The 22,672-nt window shown below is 39.9% G+C and overlaps 2 protein-coding genes across 4 annotated transcripts; both read right to left on the bottom strand.

Annotated features, from left to right (window-relative positions):
* On the bottom strand, positions 1,381–18,839 carry LOC109227404 (acyl-coenzyme A thioesterase 13-like). Of its 3 annotated transcripts, none has more exons than XM_019392549.1 (3): positions 18,335–18,837; positions 17,641–17,781; positions 1,381–1,705 (listed from the first exon to the last, which is right to left on the bottom strand). In XM_019392549.1, exons 1-3 carry the CDS (start codon positions 18,524–18,526, stop codon positions 1,562–1,564), a joined length of 477 nt encoding a protein of 158 aa, XP_019248094.1. In that variant the 5' UTR covers positions 18,527–18,837; the 3' UTR covers positions 1,381–1,561. The 3 variants fall into 3 exon arrangements, with proteins under 3 accessions (XP_019248094.1, XP_019248097.1, XP_019248096.1); XM_019392552.1 differs by lacking the exon at positions 1,381–1,705 and adding an exon at positions 16,866–17,252; XM_019392551.1 differs by lacking the exon at positions 1,381–1,705 and having other exon boundaries at positions 17,326–17,781; positions 18,335–18,641; positions 18,729–18,839.
* On the bottom strand, positions 11,905–14,011 carry LOC109227553. The gene is made up of 4 exons (XM_019392756.1): positions 13,700–14,011; positions 12,416–13,021; positions 12,134–12,325; positions 11,905–12,064 (listed from the first exon to the last, which is right to left on the bottom strand). Exons 1-4 carry the CDS (start codon positions 14,009–14,011, stop codon positions 11,918–11,920), a joined length of 1,257 nt encoding a protein of 418 aa, XP_019248301.1. The 3' UTR covers positions 11,905–11,917.

Raw genomic sequence — 22,672 nt, 5'->3', positions numbered from 1 at the left:
TGGAATTTACAATTCTTATGTCCAAACATCCACTTAGATGTTTGACACCTTTATACATGTGTAACAATTATCACAAAATTCAAGAATTCAAATTCATTAAAATATTCAAATTTTAAATTGTGATAAAATGCTTCTTTATGAAGCTAAAGTTTCCATATTTGAGTACTGCTTTACTGCTCTCTTCGAACATTACTTGTGATGAGTAACATATATTCCTATAAAATTATCATAGCATTCAAGAATTATGATTTGTTAAACTATACAAACTTTAAACTTTGATATAAAGGTTTATCAAACTAACTTTTCAACCATCACTTGAGTATTTTCTTAAAATATAACTTAAATAATACATCCATTAATCATCTTTAACAGTTGAAAAAAGTGAAGCACACAACACATGGTGGGGAAGAAAGGGTAAATTGGGAATTGTTATACAGTGAGGCGAGGAGGAACTTTGAAAGAGCAAAAGACTTTGACCCGGTTCAACTCGGTCTACTCGAATGCCTCTGAGCGCATAATACTGATAGAAGCTAAACTCGGTGCCGATTCGGTGAGGAGGAAATGCAAGTGATGAAACCCGGTCCGATTCTACTTGGGTTCCGATTCTACTTGGGTTGGTTCAAGAAAAGCTTTCGCTTTATCCATTTGCTTCTCTCTTCTTGGCGTTATGAAATGTTGATGAAGAAGAGAAATATATGCAAACACAGATCTTGGTCAACGGTCACCTTTTCTTTCTTTACATTTTATTTAAAACAAATATTAGATGAGTTGACCCTTCCAACAACATCATGAATGTCGCTTGTTCATAACAAAACATGAATGTCAAATACGAATGTTTATACAAACACATTTACCACTTAATAAGGATAAGGAATGTCTTTTTCATTTCAAGGTTAGAAATACTCCGATTTGTTGGGTGCAAAGACCGAGTGATTGTAACTCAGTAAGCATTTCTCGGACTTACTCTTTCAGCTTGCATAACTGGTAGAGTGACTATATGGTTTGTAGTATATATTATGTTATCTGTAATCTGCTGAAGTAAGTATAAGATTGGCTTCATCTGATAACATATGGCGAATTGACCTTGATTCTATGGTATGCCGAGAACCAATAAATTTTTCTCGAGTCATCCATTTCAATTAACTGATTTTTACCTGCTGGTGGTAGTAAACATTCATCAGTTTTGTGACAGGTTAAAAGATAATGGTTTTCCTGTCACTTGTATCTGTTGTGTAGGTTTTGCATATAGCTATGAACAAGTTGTTGTATTATGCCTCAATCACAAACTTTTTGTCTTTGAATGCACCCATAATCAACGTAGTTATAGCAAATCGATGGCTACTCGGGCACCAAATGAAATTCTTGTAACCATCTCCACTAACAAGCAAATATTTACATCGCACTTGTTCCTCGCAGGCATAATGCTGCTCAATACATGTTAACGCAGCAGCAAAAATACTATGTACTACAATTTACTGATCTAAGAAGAAAACATATGGACCTGGTAGTAGAAACTGAACCGCCCCTTCAAAGAGGCATCTTGGTCAAGAAAAATACTTCATCACATTTTACTAGCATGTTTACCAAATAGTGAATGCCGCCCCTCAACAATGAGCTCCCCAGTAGCTTTGTTTTTCACAAGTACAGTTGTTCCAGAATAACCTCCTTTCTGACCTAAGACTCGACCAATGATCTCCAATTCATCCTGCAAATATCCCATCCCAAAGAAACACATAACAAAGTCCGAAATCCATTAGTAGAGGTTGAATGCACATTAAGACAAAAGGCATATGAATTCCAAATGAAAGATGGTAGTGATTGTCACACCTCCTTTTTTACACACCTACTCCGAAGGATAATGTATAAGGGGAGTTTTTCCATTTAAAGTGACATTATTCGAAATGGGATTATTTATTGATTTTTAGAGTCGCCACTTGGGATAGGTTTGGCTTTTGGTGTCCCAAGTCACCGGTTTATCTTGAATCCCAAATCGAGGAAAATTTCGACTTCCCAATTGGAGTCTGCGAACCAGAAATTCTGAATAAGGAATTCTGTTGACCCGAGGGAAGGTGTTAGGCACCCCCGGATCCCATGGTTCTAGCACGGTCACTTAAATTATTATAAATGGTTAAAATCCAATTTTTGTATATGCTCCAACCTATAGTGCAATTTTAAGATTATTTACCGCTTTTAGTTAAATTTTTATGAAAGTGAACGTGTTTAAGAGCGTGTTTTTGGATCACGTCACATGAAATGCACCCGGATCCTTGACACCTCTTATTCAACGTTTTGGGATTTGGATTTGGGTCGCATGAAATGCACACCCGTAGTTAAGAAAGTAAAATTATCAAAAAGCGCGCCTAAAGTGGCTAGCGTCTTGTTAACTTTGCGGGAAGCCATGAAAATTCGCTAAATGACATGTCCCGAATTTCTAAAATATTTTAATAAAGTATTTAATGAGGGCCCCGCAATTTATATGTTTTGTGCAGCGAGGCTCGTCTCATTTTATTTAAAGGCCATCCTAAAGAAACTATGATTTTTCTACTTCTTTTGTCTCTAAAAGGGCCTAATTAATTTGATATTATAAATTCGGGCCTCAAGTTCAAGTCCGAATTCAAACAAAAGGGAAGACCCTCTTAGTTTGAACTCGCTACCTAACTCGAAAACCTAAATTTATACTTGCAAATCAATTCCCACATATTCCTAATGTAATTTTAAAGGCTTTGACCTATAACAAGTTTTTGGGCCTTCAAACTTGGATTTTTGGACTTGGCCCAACAAATAAAGATGGCGTCAGTTTGTTTTGCGGACTGATACTAGCCCTGGTTTCAATGCAAGCCCAAATGGGAAATTATCATCCATATTAGGGTCCAAAATGGCTTGGGCTGTACGCCCTGGGCCTATCAACGAAACCAAACAAACTACTACACGATTCCAAGCCATTCAATTCAGGGATCAACTAACAGAGAGAGGGGAACCCAAATTCAATATCATTGCTAATTAATTCTAAACTTGACACATAATCTGAACATGATACAAACATTTAGAGATTTTGATAGCTGGTTAATGTAATTACACTTGGAACTTATTTGATATGCTGGAACACTGAGTACTTGATCTCAAAAGCCGATTATAATTGTTTGCCCTAATTACAATACTACGTCTACTATCATTTAATCACAGAGCTGCATTCAACTGCTTATTAACACATGAAACATTCCTGAAGTGATGAAGCAGTCCCTATAACACATGAGACACTGTTTATTAACGCTTATATGATTAATCCTAATGCACTATAATGACTTATGAAATTAAAGTCAGCAACAAACAAACTATAAATTATGATATCAAGGCATAGCTAACATGGCTCTTACTACCTCAAATCAAAAGTCTGTATAGTCCAGTTCAATTACAACATTTAGCTACTAAAATTGAAATTAAACTAAGCTAACATAAACACCAAGCCAAGAGTAATGAGATTTCCATTTCGCTTCTTAAATCAAATATACATCACCATGGTTTAGAGCTTGTACCTGGATAATGAAACAAAGAAGAGAAGAGGAGATCAGCAATGACAGACAGCAGCAGTCAGCAGCTCATATCAACAGCAAATAGAGCCAATTTTTAAGATCCAAAATAACACCACAACACCCAGGACTGAACGACGGAAGATTAGCACCCACAAAATAACCAGGTAGGCTCAAATAGACTTGCAATTAAACTTAGGCTATGTCCAAAGCTTCAGCAGTCAAAAACACCCAGGATTCACCAACCAATATGCTAGGAACTTGAATTAAGAGCTAAAACTTCGAAATTGATCTAGGAAGTTTCAACAGAGCAATATTTTGGACTCTTCTGTTGTTTTTTGTTTGTTAGGTCGGGCTTTTGATTTGATTTTTAAATTCTAGGTTCTGAATTTACTAAAAATTGCTTTGAGAGGGAAATTTGAGGCTGAACCCTTTTAGAATTTTTCAGAGAGGCAAACTTGCAGAGAATTTTTGGGGAATTTTTCAGATCCAAAAAAAAACTTGTTAAAGAAGGCAATGAGTGTGCCTTTTATAGGCAAAGCCTAGGGCTACCTTCAGATTTTTAGTTTTCTTTTTAGTCCTTACCCATTTTCAGCTTTTAGTCCCTTATTTTTTAACTTGTTACCCAAGTTACTATCCTAAACTTACTGAAATCTAACTTGAGCCCTATTCTAGAAGCTTCTAGGTAATTCTTTTTAGTTACTACAAGATTCCTTCTCTTTGAAATGCCTAACTTACCCTTGAATCAGTTCTGAAATTACTAGCCTATGTCAAACTAACCCCCAACCTCTTCTAAACTTAGTCAAAAATTAACCATGGTTAAACAAACAAACGCTGGAGTATTCAACTATACCCAAACAATTCCAATAATAAAAAAAACCTAAAATTGAACTAATCCATCTAACTAATCAACACTGGAAATTAATTCTAATTAAACACTGTTACTACTATGAACTAGACAAAATTAAGAACCAAAATTGATAAAAATTCCAAATCAAGCTACAGAAACTTATGAATCAAACACAAACAAATTAAAAGAACAGGTTCGTGCTATCAATTATCAGAAAATTAGAACTCAACCAAAATGAAAACGAACACATATGAACAGAGAAAACAAAATCAACTACTGACCCTAAACGGATTGGTAAGCAAAAATAACAATCAAAACCTAAATCGATTAATCATGAAAAGGAATCAATCATAGAGAGGAAACTAATTCAAATAACAAAACAAGAGAAAAATTCAGAAACTCACTGATTTTGGGCTTTAACTTGATTGATTTCGAATCTGGTCTTAAAATATTGTTATGTGTTTGTTCTTGTCAAGAACAAACGCATAGCATAATTTTAAAACCCTTTCGCACACCGGCTAACCCTGGAAACTCGAAAAGTCTTGAGCGAAAACCCTAGATCTAAAATTCGAAGGGTTCGACTTGGGTTTGAATGGTTTTGGTTTAGGATTTAGGAAGAAGGAGGTGAGGAGACCCTAGGGTATAATTTTGGGGCAGTTTGGAGGTGGCGCCGCCGTGTACGGCGGAGGCGGCAACCACCATTTTGGCTATTCGAGGGTTCGGAGGGGATTTGAGGAAAGGTAAGGCTAGATTTGTAAAGGGGAGGTGAAGGGGAGGCAGTGTTGAAAACTTGGGAGCATTTGGACAATCGCCGCCGGCGGAGGCGATTTCCGGCCGGCGGCGGACGGCGGAGGACGGCGGCATCAGGGTTCAGGTGAGAGGTCGGAGAGATGGTGAGGGTAGGGGGGTTCTGGGGGGGGGTAACGTTTGGACATTTAAATACTCTCACACCCCAGCTTCTCAGCCGTTCGATCAAGTAAACCTCGACGGCTGAGATTTGCTGCGAGCAAAACGGCATCGTTTAGGTTATGGGGGTGTTGGACCGGGTGCAAGGGTAATTTGGGCTAGTTTTTGGACGGGTTTTTGGGTCTTTGATTTGGGCCGGTAACCTAAACCAGAAATTGGCCCAAAATTTGGGTCTTTTTAAAAATAAGAGACTCAAATTTCTTTTGATTTTCTTTTCTCTTTTTTTTTTTCAAATTAAAATTTAAAAGTCTAAATTAATTCTAAAAACTAAATTAACCTACCCAATCTATTTAATAATTGATACAATTAATTAAATACCAAATTTAAAGGAAATCTAACCAAAATCAAAGCTAAAAGTTAAACAAAGCAAAAATAACTCATTTTTTTGTGATTTTTATATTTTTTGTGAACTCCTAATTACTAATTAATCTAAAATATATAAGATTAAATCCTAAATGCAAATGCGAATTTTGTATTTTTATGAATTATGTTAAATAAAAATGCACACAGTAAAAATGCAAATAAACACGAAAATTATGCAATTAATTCCTACAAATTAAACAATTAAAAGAAAAAATCCTAAATCTAAGAAATCTGTAGGAGTAATTCGTGCGAGGCAAAAATCACATGCTCACAGCGATCAAAGGCAGGATAAACCACATTGAGTTGGTTCAAACCATAACTTACTAGGCTGCTCTGACAAAAAGATAAACAACATATCTGAAGTCTAGTAGCTTAATTCATGGTGTTAGCTTATCACAAAGAAAGATTGAAAAAAATCAACTCAAATTGGGTGGATAAGCAGCAATAAGTGAAGTGCCTCACTACCTACTAAACTGATTAGACTCGTACTGGAGAGGCAAGTAACTAAGTATGATTTAAAATTACCCTGTTTCTTTTAAATATAAACTTCACTCCCCAAAGTTGAGTGCAGTATTTACTAACACAGCAAACAATTTAGAAAGAAAAGGGGAGGTGGAGGGGGCTTGCTGCATTGTGCTCTTTGCAATCCAACAACAAAAATGGACCTGTTTTGATGCTTGAAATATGTATACAGTCAAAATCGAGGGAGCATGATTTCGAAATCTTAAATCGGGCTATGGGTCCGAGTCCGGGAGACTCGAAGTGGAGACCAGATCCGACTAAGGAACACCTGCCTCGAGGAAGCTGATCGAGGGCCTGGCACGACTTGCATCGAGCGCGTCGCAATCTCGAAGTCAATCAAGAAAGAGCGAGAATTTCTCAAGGACACGTGAACCTGGGCATTAATTATAGGATAAGGGTTGTACAAAATGGTACAGGTGCGTACTAGACCGCTATCCACCTGTACCAATAGAATTCTTTACTTTTATAAGGAATGTACTATATTGGGGATTTCTCCTCCTATAAAAAGGGGCCCAAATCATTTTGTAAAGAGAGATCGGATTATTCACTGCAATAGAACATTCTTATTCTTCTCTTGTTTAACGTGCTCAGCAATTATTCTTCAGCTTTATTGCCTTTACTTTATTGGTCTTAGCTGACCTCGAGGTCCCTGGATAGTCGAGCTCAAGGCCCCCCTACAGTTCTAACAACATCAATTTGGTTCATTGTTTCTTCTTACTTAAGCTCAATATTACTGGTATAATCACTAGTATTAAAATATATCACGTATCTTTAAAACCACAAAATATCTTTAATTGTTAAACTCATTTTTCGAGGTAAACAGTTTGGCGCCCACCGTGGGGCTAAAGATAATAGTGATTATTTTAGTGCTAGTTTTCTGATAACACACGTTATTCTTCACACTTTTCTTGTCAAAGATTCTTTGATTTCAGGCTTAATCATGTCTAGCACACAAAACGCACCCGCTCACGATAGTGAAAGACTTGGAGAAAACAGCGGCATAGGGCTCGGTGTACCACCCGCAAACCCTGAAGGAGTGCCAAATGTGGAGCCAGTTGATATCAGGTCCCACAACGCTCTAAACACGGACACAGGCACAGACCCCGTAAGAAATGCACACAGGGAAGCCCAGGCCGGAGGCCAGAAAACACGAGGACTGGAAGGAGGAGGATCAGCCTCCAAGTAATTTTCGAGATGTTGCAAGCTCAGCAAGTCGCCATCGCTCAACTCCAAAGTCAGAACAGAACTCCTAACACCGCCGAACCAGTAAACACACGGCATGAACCAGTGTTAGAAAGACCCGATGAAAGCTTGCTCAGGGACTGACCCCACAATCATGAAAATGCTCGAGGAACTGACTAAAAGGATCGAGTCAGGAGAAAAGAAGATAGAAGACAACGATAAAAAGGTGGAAACTTACAACTCCCGGGTAGACCAGATACCGGGAGCAACTCCAATTTTGAAGGGCCTAGATGCCAAAAAATTCATACCTTTCCCCTCGAGTGCGGCTCCGATGCCCATTCCCAAGAAGTTCCTCATGCCCGATATACCGAAGTACAATGGAACAACTGACCCTAATGAACACATTACTTCTTACACTTGTGGAATTAAAGGAAATGACTTGAATGATGATGAAATCGAGTCAGTATTGTTAAAAAAGTTTGGAGAAACACTATCAAAGGGAGCTATGATCTGGTATCATAACTTAGCTCCTAACTCTATTGATTCATTTGCTATGTTGGCGGATGCCTTCGTAAAGGCACACGCCGAGGCCATAAAGGTGGCCACAAGAAAATCAGACGTATTCAAGATAAAACAAAGGGACAACGAAATGCTAAGGGAGTTCGTGTCCCGGTTTCAGATGGAAAGGATGGAACTACCCCCGGTCTCCGATGACTGGGCAGTTCAGGCCTTTATGCAAGGTCTGAATGAAAGAAGCTCGATAGCATCTCGACAGCTAAAGCAGAATTTGATCGAGTATCCAGCTGTGACATGGTCGGATGTGCACAATCGGTATCAGTCAAAAATTAGGGTCGAGGACGACCAGTTAGGAGCCCCCTTGGGCTCAGTTCACCCGAATAGATTCGCAGTCAAACCCCCGAGGGAAACAGATCGGGGATCAAGATTCAACAAGGAAATATATCAACCGTACATTGAAGACAGAAGGAACATTTCAAGGCGTAATGCACCTCGGAATAATCGAAGAATAGATCGAGGCCAAAGTTCCCGGGGATTCGTGGGCAAAATCGGGTCCGACAGGCGCTCGGGACGAGTGGAGGGTCCCAAGTTATCCGAATACAACTTCAATGTCGACGCCTCAAATATCGTCTCAGCCATTGGCAAAATTAAAGATACTAGATGGCCCAAGCCCATACAAACAGATCCTTCTCAGAGAAACCCCGACTTAATGTGTAAGTACCATGGTACTCACGGGCATAAGACCGAGGATTGCAGACAACTTAGAGAGGAGGTAGCTCGACTATTCAACGAAGGACACCTTCGTGAACTTCTCAGTGACCGGGCAAAAAACCATTTCCGAGAAAAAGATGCAAATAGGAAGAATGAACCTGAAAACCCCCAACATGTCATTCACATGATCATCGGAGGAGCCGACGTCCCGCAAGGACCTACATTCAAACGGACTAAAGTATCCATCACAAAGGAAAAACGGACTCAGAGCTATGTGCCCGAGGACGCTCTATCATTCTGCGACAAGGAAGCAGAAGACATATCCCAGCCTCACAACGACGCCCCCGTAATCTCTATCCTTTCGAATAAAATTCAGGTTAAGCGTGTTTTAGTGGATCCAGGTAGCTCGGCGAACATAATCAGATCGAGGGTCGTGAAACAACTCGGCCTGCAAGATCAGATTGTACCTGCATCCCGGGTGCTGAATGGCTTCAATATGGCAAGTGAAACGAGGGGAGAAATTATCTTGCCTATAAACGTAGCCGGGACCATCCAAGGCACCAGGTTCCATGTCATCGAAGGTGACATGAGGTACAACGCACTCCTCGGGAGGCCGTGGATACACAATATGGCAGTGCCTTCAACTCTCCATTAGATGATAAAGTTCCCAACAGAGGAAGGAGTGAAAACAGTCCACGGAGAACAGCATGCTGCAAAAGAGATGTTCGCAATCGAGGAAGTGGTGCCGATACCGGAACCCTTGACCTCGGAAACATCGACCTCCAAAGGCAAGCAGGTGGCTAAGTAGTAGTAACAGCTCCGAGCATCAACGGAAGCGGAATAACAGGTAACCGAATGCGAAGAAAGGAATTCCCCAGATCCTCAAACCCTCGTTGTTCCCGGGAAGCCCGATGCTACCAAGCCAACCGCTGAAAAGAAAGGTACACCTGAGAACGGGATTAGTCCCCGCTCTCAGGAGAAAACTCATTTAGTTTCTTGTCAATGATATAGATTGCATTGCTTCGATATGACAGGGATTCCGCTCGAGGGATGAACAGGTAAAATAATTAAAACTTATATTGATGATATGACTGGTTAAGTCCCTGTGCGCAGAGGACCACTTTAATTTATTTGCAAGAACTAATCAACATTTCGGGGCAATACGACACAAAGCTCATTCCAGAAAAGCGTTCCCTCGGAGTTGGGGCGACTGAGTTTCTCGGCCTTCGCGACGTCAAATCAGGGCACCGAAATCATCCCCGACCAGGTCAAGGCCCTCGGAGATATCATGGTCACGGACAGCAAGACCTCGGAGTTGTTGGTAAAGGAGCTTACATGCTCGGCACAATGGAAGCTCTCAAAGGCTCGTGCTCTCGAGAACCTCCCTTCCTACACAAAGGCCGTAGATTATAAAGCATACGTTGCGCTCTTTTTCCCTTAGCTCGGATTTTGTCCCAAATAGGTTTTACCCGCAAGGTTTTTAACGAGGCAACACCTATATGCTACCCAAGGAACGGCCAACAAGTATTCAAGGCTTCTTTTCAATCAACCTCGAATACTGGGGGGCATCACCCTCGGAGGTTACATTTTTGAGAAAAATATTTCACGCCTAAATGGGCCTCGATAGGAAAACTTTGTAATGGGCCAAACGGTCAAACGAGCCGTGTCCATATAGAAGCAAAACAGGTAAACATGTATCGACTATTTGAAGAAACATTCAGGATATATCAAAAATACTTTGTGTCTCATACAAGCTCTACACTTACAATTCTACGGGAAACGGCTTAAAAGCCAAGACATAGAAGCATCCCGAACACTCGGGGACTACCATCAAAATTCGAATTAATAAAGACCTCAAAGAGGCACCCCTTCGAAACAAAGGCCAAGGCCAATATTCTCGGGGTTTAACTTCTCGAACAAGTTCGGAAAGTGATGGGGTAACAAGTCCAAGTGACATACCCAAAGACTGCGGCCAAATAGAAGACTGCGGTCATATAAAGGCTACGGCCAAATAAAAGACTACGGTCATATAAAGGCCACCGCCAAATAATGCGGCTCAGACACGTCCGACCTCCGCTATAAATTAAAAGGCCTTCAAACACTTCGTAAAACCCGGTTAAATCAGGCTATCCTCGGCAAAAGCTAAATTCAAAGTGCTTCGATAAATTCAGCCATCGAAAATTCCAAGGGCTTCGATAACATTGACCCGTGGAAACACCTCAAGAGGTAATCGATTATGTTTACACAAACAAATCACTAATAAGGTTCTGATACGTTAGACCTTCGAAAAACCTACGGGTACAAAAACCACATGCTAATGCATAATTAAATTTTCACTAAGTCTTTTAAGCCGAAATGAGGGAAAAATTATATAGCCATACTAAGAGGCTGAATCGACCCAACTTAAAGAGCCTAAGGGCCAACTTAAAGAGCCTAATGGCTAATCCTAAAAGAGCCTAAGGGCCGATATATAGGAGCCCAAGAGCCAACTTCGAAAAGCTCGAGAGCCAAAAACTTATAGCTCGAGACTCCGCTCCCGCTCCGATCCGAACTCAAGGATTCACAATATCCCGAGCTTACCTCGGATCGATTTAAAACTCAGCTCGAAGATTATTATATCTATCGACAAAGATCCAAGGGTTTATGACATCCCGAGCCCTAAAAAACCAGTCCTCGGATTGGTCATTCAAACGAAGTCTTCCATAAATAAAGACAATGTTAAATCCAGCCCAAACCAAAGACAAGACAAAAGTTCCCCTTGTATTTCCAAAAAGATGATTATAGGGAATATTTACACAAGGGAGGTCTACAAGAAAGCAAAATAGAATAACCTAAAACTACTTCCGTGTCACATCCTTAGCAGCCGCATCCTCAGGAGTCGCTTCTCGGGGAGTCTCATCCTCGGCGCTTCATCCCCATCTCCTTTACCCTCGGAGGCACTAGCTGAATCATCCTCCTCGGAAATTAGAGCGGCCGCCTCTTCTTCTAAAACCTTCTCCGCTTCAATATCGGCTGAAAGATCGAAGCCGCGAGCATGTATCTCCTCGAGAGTCATCCTCCGGGATTGTCGCTTAGCATGGTCCAGGGTACTTGTTAACTTAGCCTCCGCCGTAGAAGAAATCTCCCTTGCCCGGGCATTAGCAGCTTCTACATCAGCTTGATACGAGGCCATAATGGCTGCAGCATCAGATTTGGCCTTGGCCAGCTCAGCAGCAGATCTGGTTTTAAGCTCCTCGATTTCAAGGCCCCGAGCTAGGCTCTCCTCCTTCGCGCCTCGAAGCTAGCGTTCGAGCAAAGCTAACTGCTCTTTTAGAGCTTCCTTCTCAGAAGCGAGATCATCCATACCTCGCCCCAATCCCAGGGCCTCGGCTTCTTTTACCATAAGCTCCTCCCGAAGTTGCGTCTCCACATCGGCTTTCTGATTGAACTGCGAAATTAACAAAGTTAGCCACCAAAACAAAACAAGTGCGTAACAAACTCTCGGGGACTATCTAACCTTCTCGACATACTCGGCTCGATCTTGGCACACCTGCGTCAACTCAGCTTGTAGATTATGAATCTTCGACGCTTTCTTAGCATATAAGGCTTTTACGGCGTCTCTCTCCTCTAAAGTTTTCTTGATCTCGGCCTCGCACCGGGCAAGATCGTCTCGGGACTTGGAAAATGTCCTTTTATGGAGCACCATAGCCTACATGGAAAAGAAAGAAAGTTAGATTCGGAACAGCTAAAACAAAGGCGCAAGAAACAGAAAACTCGTTTGTTTGAAGAGTCTACATACCTCATTAAAAATGAAAGAAGCATCGGGGTCGGGGCCGTCATCAAGCCCTTCGAGACATTCTCGAAAGATGTCGTGCCCTTCATGGTTTACTCCCACTCCAAAAGATCTCATGTTGTTCATAGCCTCCCGGATTTGCCCATCAGAGAACTCGGGGCCAAGGGGAGAATCATCCACGTTGATCACCCCGAGAGACCCGCTCGGGACATTCTCTTGTATTTGAAAAGGCTTGGGGTCAGGACGTTCGCCTTCTCCCTCATAATGATCTCCTAAGCGAGGCACCTTCTTTCTGGATGATGGTTCGGGGACTTTGTTTGAACTCCCTTCAGAAATCTCTTCAGCTCGGGAGTGGGCCTCATCAGCCGTTGCTTGTTCGACGGGCTTCGGAGCATCAGCATTCTTTCTTTTACGATTGACCAACAGGCAATCATCTTCTTCCTCTTCCTCCTGTTCCCGAAGGCGTTGAGCCGTTTCCGGAGATAGAGCCGCCGTATCGACCTTAGGCCTTCGGGCCGCGCTCTTCTTTGGCTTCGGGGGATTTTCAGATGTCTCCTTTCTTCTTTTCCTTTCTTTGGTAGGTTTCGGAGCCTCCACTTCACCAGCTGGGGCCTACCTCAATTCAATGGCGTCCCCAAGACCTGCGTAAAATCAAGGTCAGTGTCCCGTAACAGAAACGCTGAAAAACGAACGAAAGAACTCACCATGGCTTTTTGCCACCCATCGACCCTTGGCTAAATCTCGCCAACAATGCTCCGAGTAAGGGGAGGCGGAGGCCAGCTTTCGGATCCAGCCCTCGAGGTTCGGGACCCCACCAGGAAACCAAGCAGCGGCTACACCATCGTAAAGAGTTTAGGTCAAAGGAAAATATAAAGTCGGGAAAAGAGAAGGAAGCAGGGTATACTCACGCTTCATGTTCCACTCCTCGGGGAACGGCATCCAATCAGCAAGAATGAGATCGGAGGTCTTGACTCGGACAAACCGGCTCATCCACCCACGTTTTTTGTCCTCATCGATACTAACAAACAGAGATTTTAAGGATCGGCGTTGCAACTTTATCAAGCCTCCCCGATAAAGTCGGGGACTGTACAATCTGATCAAATGATCGAGGGTGAAAGACATCCCCTATATTTGGCTCGAAAAGAATCTGATTAAGTAAACAATTCACCAGAAGGAGGGGTAGATCTGGCCGAGCGTCACTCGGTACCGTTGACAAAAGTCGAGGATAACAGGATCTATAGGACCCTAGGTCGGAATTGCAGGGCCCAGTGTAAACGGGTAAGTATATACACTCAAGTACCCCGCTTTGTATGTGGTGATATCTTCTTCGGAGGAAGGAATCACTACTTCCTTATTGTCCCATTCACAATCCTCTTTTACTTGATCAAGCTCGGCCTTGGTCACCAAACAAATATATCGAGACATAGGCTCGCATCGGCCTGGCGTGGAAACAGGTTTTTCGACTTTGAAATCGGATGTTATCTCACACGGTGGGGGGATGCATTCCTCGATACGAGGTGGCACTACCGGTTTACTCTTGGTCGATCGAGAAGATGAAGGAGCTTTTTCCTTTAGGGGAACAGATTTGGAAGTTTTAGCCATCACTATGCGGTAGATCCAAGAAGATAAAAAATGTTGTTAATAAAGAGAAGGGAGAGTTCAAGGAAATTGAAAAAGGCTAAATGAGACTTTGGAAGCACTAGGGGAATAAAGTTTGTAAGGTTATGGGATTTGTTTATTTATAAAGATCGTTTAAACGTGTTGAGGAAGCCAAAAGGCCGATCTTCAGCCGCCTACAATTAATGATTTTGGGAATCGTACAAAAAGCAACCCTTCAGTCACTTCAACCGCTTGTGTCATGATGTTGACATCATAACCTAGACATCGGGGATTAGTTTGTCAGAAATCATTAAGGACAATCTACAAGTCGAGTTCGAGTGGACGCTCACTCGACTATTAAGCCCAAGGGCTACCCGAGTTCGAGCAAATTCTCATTCGGGGACTACCTATAAAGCCTAAGGGCTATCTTTATTTCGAGTTTGAGCAAATACTCACTCGACTACTAAGCCCAAGGGCTACCCGAGTTCGAGCAAATTCTCATTCGGGGACTATCTATAAAGCCTAAGTGCTATCTTTATTTCGAGTTCGAGCAAATACTCACTCGACTATCTAGCCCAAGGGCTACCTGAGTTCGAGAAATTCTCATTCGAGAACTATCTATAAAGCCTAACGGCTATCTCTCTTTCGAGTTCGAGCAAACACTCACTCGACTACTAAGCCCAAGGGCTACCCGGGTCCGAGAAAATTCCCACTCGGGGACTATCTATGAAGCCTAAAAGAGTTAACTTTATTTTAAATTCGAGACCTTGATGTCACTCAACTCAGACTCAGGAGTCCCGGTGTCCCGAGCTCGCATTAAATCAATCTAAACCTAGCTCGAGGATTAACAAAGACCTAAGGGTTTATATCAGTCGGTTAAAAACCTAAGGGTTTATTATGTTCCGGGCCCAGTATTCGGACTAATCGTTAGAGTTATACGCTATGGTTTTCCACAAACGAAGGCATAATGGAATTCAATACGAATCGAAGATAAAATAGAGAAATTCTTTTGTTAACAAAAGATGTTTACAAAGCCCACGATGGGTCCTTACACAGAAACAAATGAGCCAAAACTAAAGCCAAGAACCTAATCTACTTTTGGGGGCATATCCTCGAAAGCGACATCTTCGAGAACCTCCTCCTCGGGGACTCCATCTCGATCTTTAGGGAAAATTGTGGCCTGGTGTAAAACTTGGCGAGTACAGGTCTTGTCAGCACAACTATTGTGAAGCCACTTCTTGAGACATTGTAACGGTGTGGGATGCAAAAGTTAGTAGATGATAGTGCCACCTCATTCCACGGAAAGCAAAAGGAATGAAGCGTCACACCAGGTTGAAGTTAAGAGAGATGAGCAGCTGTGTAATGTTCACATATCTTCCGATACGGGAAGAATTAGGTGCCTTCTCTCGTTGTTTCGAGCCAACAATGCCAACAACAACAACAACAACCCAGTATAATCCCACCCAGTGGGATAAAGCTTTAAAAAGAGAAGGAGCCTTGGCATAGCTGGTAAGGTTGTTGCCATGTGACCTTGATGTCACAGATTTGAACCATAAAAGTGGGTGATTAGAAGAAGAGATAGAGAAAGGAAAGGGCCGAAAGTTGATGAAGAGGGAATGTGAATAGTTTTTCAGCCAAATAGCCCCCTATTTATAGAAAGTCGGTGACGGTTCGGCGGCACAAGTGGCCGACCGATGCTGACATGCATTCAATGCTTTTTGGGGAAATGGACTGGCGGCACATTTAATGCTTTTGGTGAAATGACCGGCGGGACGTTCAATGTTTTTGGGAGATGAACCGATGGGACGCGTCGATCACTTCAAGTGCTTACGTCACGAGCATGACATCATCGCGAGGGTCCCGGGAAAATCGAGGTTCAAATCGTTTCTTATCATCTTACTCTAAGAAACGTGGGGACTATCTGTATACGGTCAAAATCGAGGGAGCATGATTTCGAAGTCTTAAATCGGGCTATGGGTGAGTCCGGGAGACTCGAAGTGGAGATCAGATCCGGCTAAGGAACACCCGCCTCGAGGAAGCTGATCGAGGGCCTGGCACGACTTGCATCGAGGGTGTCGCAATCTCGAAGTCAATCAAGAAAGAGCGGGAATTTCTCAAGGACACGTGGACCTGGGCATTAATTATAGGATAAGGGTTGTAAAAAATGGTACAGGTCCGTACTAGACCGTTATACACCTGTACCAATAGAATTCTTTACTTTTATAAGGAATGTACTATATTGGGGATTTCTCCTCCTATAAAAAGGGGACCCCAATCATTTTGTAAAGAGAGAACAGATCATTCACTGCAATAGAACATTATTATTCTTCTCTTGTTTAACGTGCTCAGCAATTATTCTTCAGCTTTATTGTCTTTACTTTATTGTTCATACTTTATTGGTCTTAGCTGACCTCGAGGTCCCTGGATAGTCGAGCTCGAGGCCCCCTACAGTTCCAACAACATCAATTTGGTTCATTGTTTCTTCTTACTTAAGCTCAATATTACTGGTATAATCACTAGTATTAGAATATATCACGTATCTTTAAAACCACAAAATATCTTTAATTGTTAAACTCATTTTTCGAGGTAAACAAAATACAAAACATAAAGTTAATATAGAAAGGATATTCCTACTCTTTCCCATATGCAGCAAAACTAGGCATATAAGCAAATAGAATCCATATACGGGCAATGCTGAAAAGCATTAGCTAGGGAAGGGTCACATAGAATTGATCTATTACTCGATTCAGGCATTATTTAGAAGCAACAACTTGAATAACTTGGAGCCTACGTCATGAGCCATTGCCAATCAGTTAAGTCTAAGTGTAGTGGAAAAGGGGTGGTTCCATTCCCTATATTCCCTTGCAGAAACTGTCCTTGTACCACCACGCACCTCACACCTATTCTTTCATATGCCTATAGTGCAGTCAAATTCTTACCATCACTTCTACTAACTTAGCTATTCCAAATAACCAACCAAACAATGCCTCCATTCCCTCGATTTATCCAAATTCAGACTTGTTCTTACTTAACTGCCCAAACAAAGCTTAAAGTGTCTAAGTTTTATGGCACCAACTTAGGATACAGATTAAAAGATGTGACAGTTCCCTTGGAATCTATACCTGTACCTGATTGCTAAAAAGTTGATTGTGTTGTGAAATGGATCAGATTCTTCCCATCCTTAATTAGAGCTCTCAAGTTTAAATGTTGAGAATGTGGAACTCCAGGTATGAAGTGTTTTTTCCTTTAGAGAACATTAAACATGTCAAATCACTTTAGGGTTTGAATACCGAATACAAAAAAAAAAAAAAAAAAAAAAAAAAACAGCTCAAGAACTATTAGATGAATTGTGAACGTTCAAAGAGTCGTTGGTTGTTTAAATGAAGTATTATTATCTATATTTGCGCTAGTTCCTGAAGTTGAAAGAGAGGACTCTGATCAACTAGTTTAGTAGCAACCATAATAAGCATATAGCTTATGGAATTTTGTTATTCGGCACTGTATTCGCATGACTTGCGCATGATGAATGCACACCAGTCTGTCTTCCTCTTTGGCATTTCATTTCTTTCTTGACAAAATTCATGAACCAATAACGAAATCCTTGAAGGATAGGAAGAATAAGGAGGGCTTACATCGGCCTTCGCACTTGAAAGAAATGAAATTGACATGTCTACAGATACATTCCTTGGGAGACCCTCCACCAAGACTACAGCACCCCCAACTTCGTCAACTAGATTCGCGATGGCGCCTGATGCTAGTTTCCCTTCTCTATCCTACAAATTTACATTTACACAAAAATGAAACTTCAATTTCCAAGCAACAATGCAGTTAAAAGAAGGAAAAAGTCAATTTAATTTCAAAACCCTTCATCTGCATACAGTTGCATCACAAACAGATAATGAAACACGTACTCAGTCACAATTTATATGATGCTTTTTCTTCTTCTTCGGGATAAGGATGGTGAACCAGCTTGCGCTAATCTATATGATACTCTTAGCATTTTTGTATGTGCAAAAATGTTTGTCACCATTATATTTCTAAACAATTATCACAAAAGTCAAGAAGTCGAATTCCTTAAACTATTCAAATTCTGAACTTTTATGTAGTGCTTCCTTATGAACTAACTTTAAATAATTTCTTTAATCTTCAAACCAACTATAACTTGAATACTTTCTTCAACCATTTCTTACCATAATATACATTTCTATAAAATTATCACAACATTCAAGAACTCTGATTTACTATACTAATTAAAATTTAAACTCTGAAAATGAGAAGCACATAACACAGACAGAGGAAAAAAGGGTAAATTGGGGAATGTCATACAGTGAGGCGAGAAGGAACTTTGAAGGTGCAAAAAACTTGACCCGGCTCAACTCGGTCAACTCGGATGCCTCTGAGCGCATAATACTCATAGAAGCTATAGTCTGTGCCGTCCCGGTGAGGATGAAATGCAAGGGACGAAACCCGGTCCGATTCTCCCTGGATTGGTTCTAGATACGCTTTTGCTTTATCCATTTGCTTCGTCTTCTCGGTCTGGTTGTAGAATTGGCGTTTCCCTCAATTTATAAGCCTGATTGTTCTTGAGTTTTTGGTTAATTATGTCTGCAACGAATTGATAACGGGTATCTTCCTATAAAAATGCAGAAATGAATGTGAAATGCTGATTAAGAAGAGAAATTTGGGTAAAGAGAGATGACTATAGGGATTGGACGAAAACCTTGTCTCTCTTGGACTAGCGGGTTTCACGTGAAGTAAACTGGACGAACAAGTAAATATATACTCCATTATTTTGGCGAACCTGTTTTTCTTTGATACTACGATTGATAAGCATAACCATGAATATGCAGATTTATCAAAATATCCGCACAATAATCCCTGTCATCCTCTTGTATGCATTTTTTATTAATATTTTTAGTTAATTTTTTATCTAGTATTTTACCTTTAATAAATAATGATATGGAACTACTTATACGTTGTTTCCAATATCATATATTTAATATTTCTTTATTATTAATATTATCTACATAATTATATTTGTTTTTATTCAACATCTATTAAGATTTTAGTTAAATGATCTTATCCGTAAAGCATGTTTTGCTGAATCATAATTCAAAGACTTTCTCATAACAAACTCAATTATTGATATCATATATATGTTAGGTGTTTGCCATAATTTTCTTACCATATTTGGTTTTCCTATCTCTTGAAGGAAAAGGGCAATATAATTACCTTAACTGGTTTTCCTTTTTGTAAAAGGAAATTATAAATCTCCAATATTTGGCTAGTCCTTTTTCTTGTAAGAAAATGTTTGGACTTCTATAAATTGAGGATTCTTCCTTCTCATTCAGTAGCATCCACAATGTAGCCATAGGGGGCTTGGGAGTCTTGTTTAGGGGGAGAACTTTACGGGACAAGTATTAGTTTGTCACTTGTGTTTGCCTCTTCGTGAGATTGTTCTCTCGATATTTTGTACTCTCTTTTTATTATAGTGGATTGCTCATCTCCGTTGTGGACGTAGGTCAGTTGACCGAACCACGTTAAATGTTTATGTCTCTTTTGGTAGATTTCTATTTGTTGTATGATTTATCGTCGTTCAAGGTTTGCTTTGCTAGCTTCCGCATGACACCTGCTTTTTCGGTCCTAACAAGTGTAAGTGGTGTCAGAGCCTTGGTTAATTATCCGGGTTGTTACGGAATGGAGGCGAATATGAACAAGTGATATCAGAGTGAGGTTCAAGACAGGTTCATCTTGGCGGGTTCAGTTCTAGCCGCAACATATTTGACGATAATCGTGATTTTTGTCTGAGAAATTTGACCGGTGTGCGACGCACGTTGAGACAAACTTCTTGGCGGAGATTTGGAGATGCGACCTGTTAAAGGCTATGTGAAGAAGGTGGATCAAGTTTATTTTGTCAGAAAACTCAGGCCAAAGGGGAGAATTGTTAGGTGTTTGCCATAATTTTCTTACCATATTTGGTTTTTCTATCTCTTGAAGGAAAAGGGCAATATAATTACCTTAACTGGTTTTCCTTTTTGTAAAAGGAAATTATAAATCTCCAATACTTGGCTAGTCCTTTTTCTTGTAGGAAAATATTTGGACTTCTATAAATTGAGGATTCTTCCTTCTCATTCAGTAGCATCCACCATGTAGCCATAGGGGGCTTGGGAGTCTTGTTTAGGAGGAGAACTTTACGGGACAAGTATTAGTTTGTCACTTGTGTTTGCCTCTTCGTGAGGTTGTTCTCTCGATATTTTGTACTCTCTTTTTATTATAGTGGATTGCTCATCTCCGTTGTGGACGTAGTCAGTTGACCGAACCACGTTAAATGTTTGTGTCTCTTTTGGTAGATTTCTATTTGTTGTATGATTTATCGTCGTTCAAGGTTTGCTTTGCTAAACAATATATGCACATTTGCAGCTTTGCTTGTTTTACTCCAGAAAGCAAACTTTTCTGGAGCAAACTTGTCTACATATAAGGTGTAGGGATATCTTAATGGTGTGAGGCCTTTTGGGAAAAACCGTGCGGGTTTGGCCCAAAGCGGACAATATCACACCATGTTAAGAGTGTCATTGGGCCGTTTTAGCCCAACAACTGGTAACAGAGCCTAGGTTCAGCGGAACGAGTATGGAGATGGCGGAGTGATGGTGCAGGTCGGTGCACACACAAGAAGAAGCTAGTTGCGGGCTTCGGTTGCCATAATATTCTAACAATGTGGATGGCACACAATGAATCTCGAAAATTGACCCGTGGGTCGTGGTAGTGGGTCACGTGGAACTTAGTTCGAGGGGGAGATTGTTGGGTGTGCGAACAAAGTCCCACATTGGTAGCTGAAAAGATTGGGAGTCTACATATAAGGTGTAGGGATATCTTAATGGTGTGAGGCCTTTTGGGAAAAATCGTGCGGGCTTGGCCCAAAGCGGACAATATCACACCATGTTAAGAGTGTCATTGGGCCGTTTTAGCCCAATAATATATATATATATATATATATATATATATATGATTTTTTTATTGGAAAATTACCAGCTATGTCCATTTATAAGTAGCTCATTACAAAAATTGGCCAATTGATAAAATATTACAAATATTAGCCAAATTAGCCAATTAGCTATTTGTAGCAAAAAAATATCAATTTTTTGCTTTGTTTTGAGTGGGTGTTATTATAATAGATTGGGCACAACTTAAGGAGGTTGAATCTCAGTTTTGGGATGATTTGGCGAAATTTTGAGGTGGTTTGAATTGAAAATTCGAAGTAAATGCTTAACATGAAAAAATGATATGTGTTTCACACTGTGTATCATTTGTGTATCACATATGTATCATATTTGTATCAATTGTGTATCACATGTATATCCATGTATGCCTGTGTGTGAGATACATGTGTGATACATGTGTCGCAGAAGACTGTTTTGAACTCGATTTAATTACGAATTTTGATACAAAACCAGTCAAAATCACCTCCAATCCTTCCTACTAATTTTGTATATTGACTTTATCTATATTATTTTCAATGTAATTTCAACATTACTCATCCATTGGAAAAAATTTTCTTTTTTTGTTTAGATTTTTGGAAAATTAATTTTTATAGATTTTGTAATTCATCACCATATTTGCTACCCCGTCCATGAAATTTCCTTTCCGTCTTGTATCTAATGTTGCTAATCACGCTTAAAAATATGGAAAGTGATTTTTGCATGTGATTCTTTGAGAGAAAGAATCCTATTATTTGGTTTTTCAATTTTTGTTGGCTAGTTTTGATAAGTCTATGACTAATGGCTAGAGCTGGTAAGTTTAGATATATTTGGGACATTTGTGTAAGTTTTCCTTTTTTATTCGTATACCTTTTTTTGTTTGTTCCATATTCTTTGTGTTTGCTTAGTACCTTATTATACGATTATTTATTAGATTTTCACTTATGTCCTTGCATATCATTCTTCTTTTAATATTATATAAATAAATATTTTATACTCCTTAAATTAAAATTATTTTAATACTTTTATTTTATTACTTAAAATTGCTTTAATTCAAATTTATAAAATAAACATTATTTCAACCGCTATAAATAATATAAATCAATCTAAACTTGAGATAGACCTAAGAATATTGGTGGCATCTCAACGTAATAATTTAACATTCGTTTAGCAGGACTGTAATTGATTGCTTGAACTTTTATAATTTATAAAAAAAAGATTTGATTTACTATTATTATATGAATTATATCGATATTGTATAATATATATTAAAATCATATGCAACATGAAAATAAAGTTTTCCTTCTAACTTCCCAATAAATAAACTTGAGATGGCTTATGATCTTACAAAATAGCTGGTATCTTATATAAATTATATCGATATTGTAAAATATTATACCAAAATCATATGCAACATGAAAATAAAGTTTTTCTTCTAACTTCCCAATAATAAACTTGAGATGGCTTATGATTTTACTTGGGTTAGTTCAAGAAAAGCTTTCGCTTTATCCACTTGCTTCTCTCTTTTTGGCGTTTCCCCTTATACTCTAAAAGTGTAATAGATTTTGTGCAATCAATTGATGATGAGAAAGGAACTTTACGTAGAAATGATACTATGAAATGTTGATGAAGAAGAGAAATCTATGCAAACACAGATCTTGGTCAACGGTCACATTTTCTTTCTTTACAT

This window comes from Nicotiana attenuata, chromosome 6, assembly GCF_001879085.1.
Source record: "Nicotiana attenuata strain UT chromosome 6, NIATTr2, whole genome shotgun sequence".
NCBI lineage: Eukaryota > Viridiplantae > Streptophyta > Magnoliopsida > Solanales > Solanaceae > Nicotiana > Nicotiana attenuata.
This window is presented reverse-complemented; position numbering and strand designations above follow the sequence as displayed.

What these genes read in the sequence shown, in the direction of transcription:
- LOC109227404 (XM_019392551.1), bottom strand. Translation starts at nt 18,526, where the DNA reads ATGGATAAAGCAAAAGCGTATCTAGAACCAATCCAGGGAGAATCGGAC. An exon ending in AAGTTCCTTCTCGCCTCACT is followed by an intron (nt 17,782 to 18,334) that starts GTATGACATTCC and finishes GTAAATTTGTAG; the next exon opens with GATAGAGAAGGGAAACTAGC.
- LOC109227553 (XM_019392756.1), bottom strand. Translation starts at nt 14,011, where the DNA reads ATGGCTAAAACTTCCAAATCTGTTCCCCTAAAGGAAAAAGCTCCTTCA. An exon ending in CTTCTTTCATTTTTAATGAG is followed by an intron (nt 12,326 to 12,415) that starts GTATGTAGACTC and finishes TTTTCCATGTAG; the next exon opens with GCTATGGTGCTCCATAAAAG. An exon ending in GAGCCGAGTATGTCGAGAAG is followed by an intron (nt 12,065 to 12,133) that starts GTTAGATAGTCC and finishes TTAATTTCGCAG; the next exon opens with TTCAATCAGAAAGCCGATGT.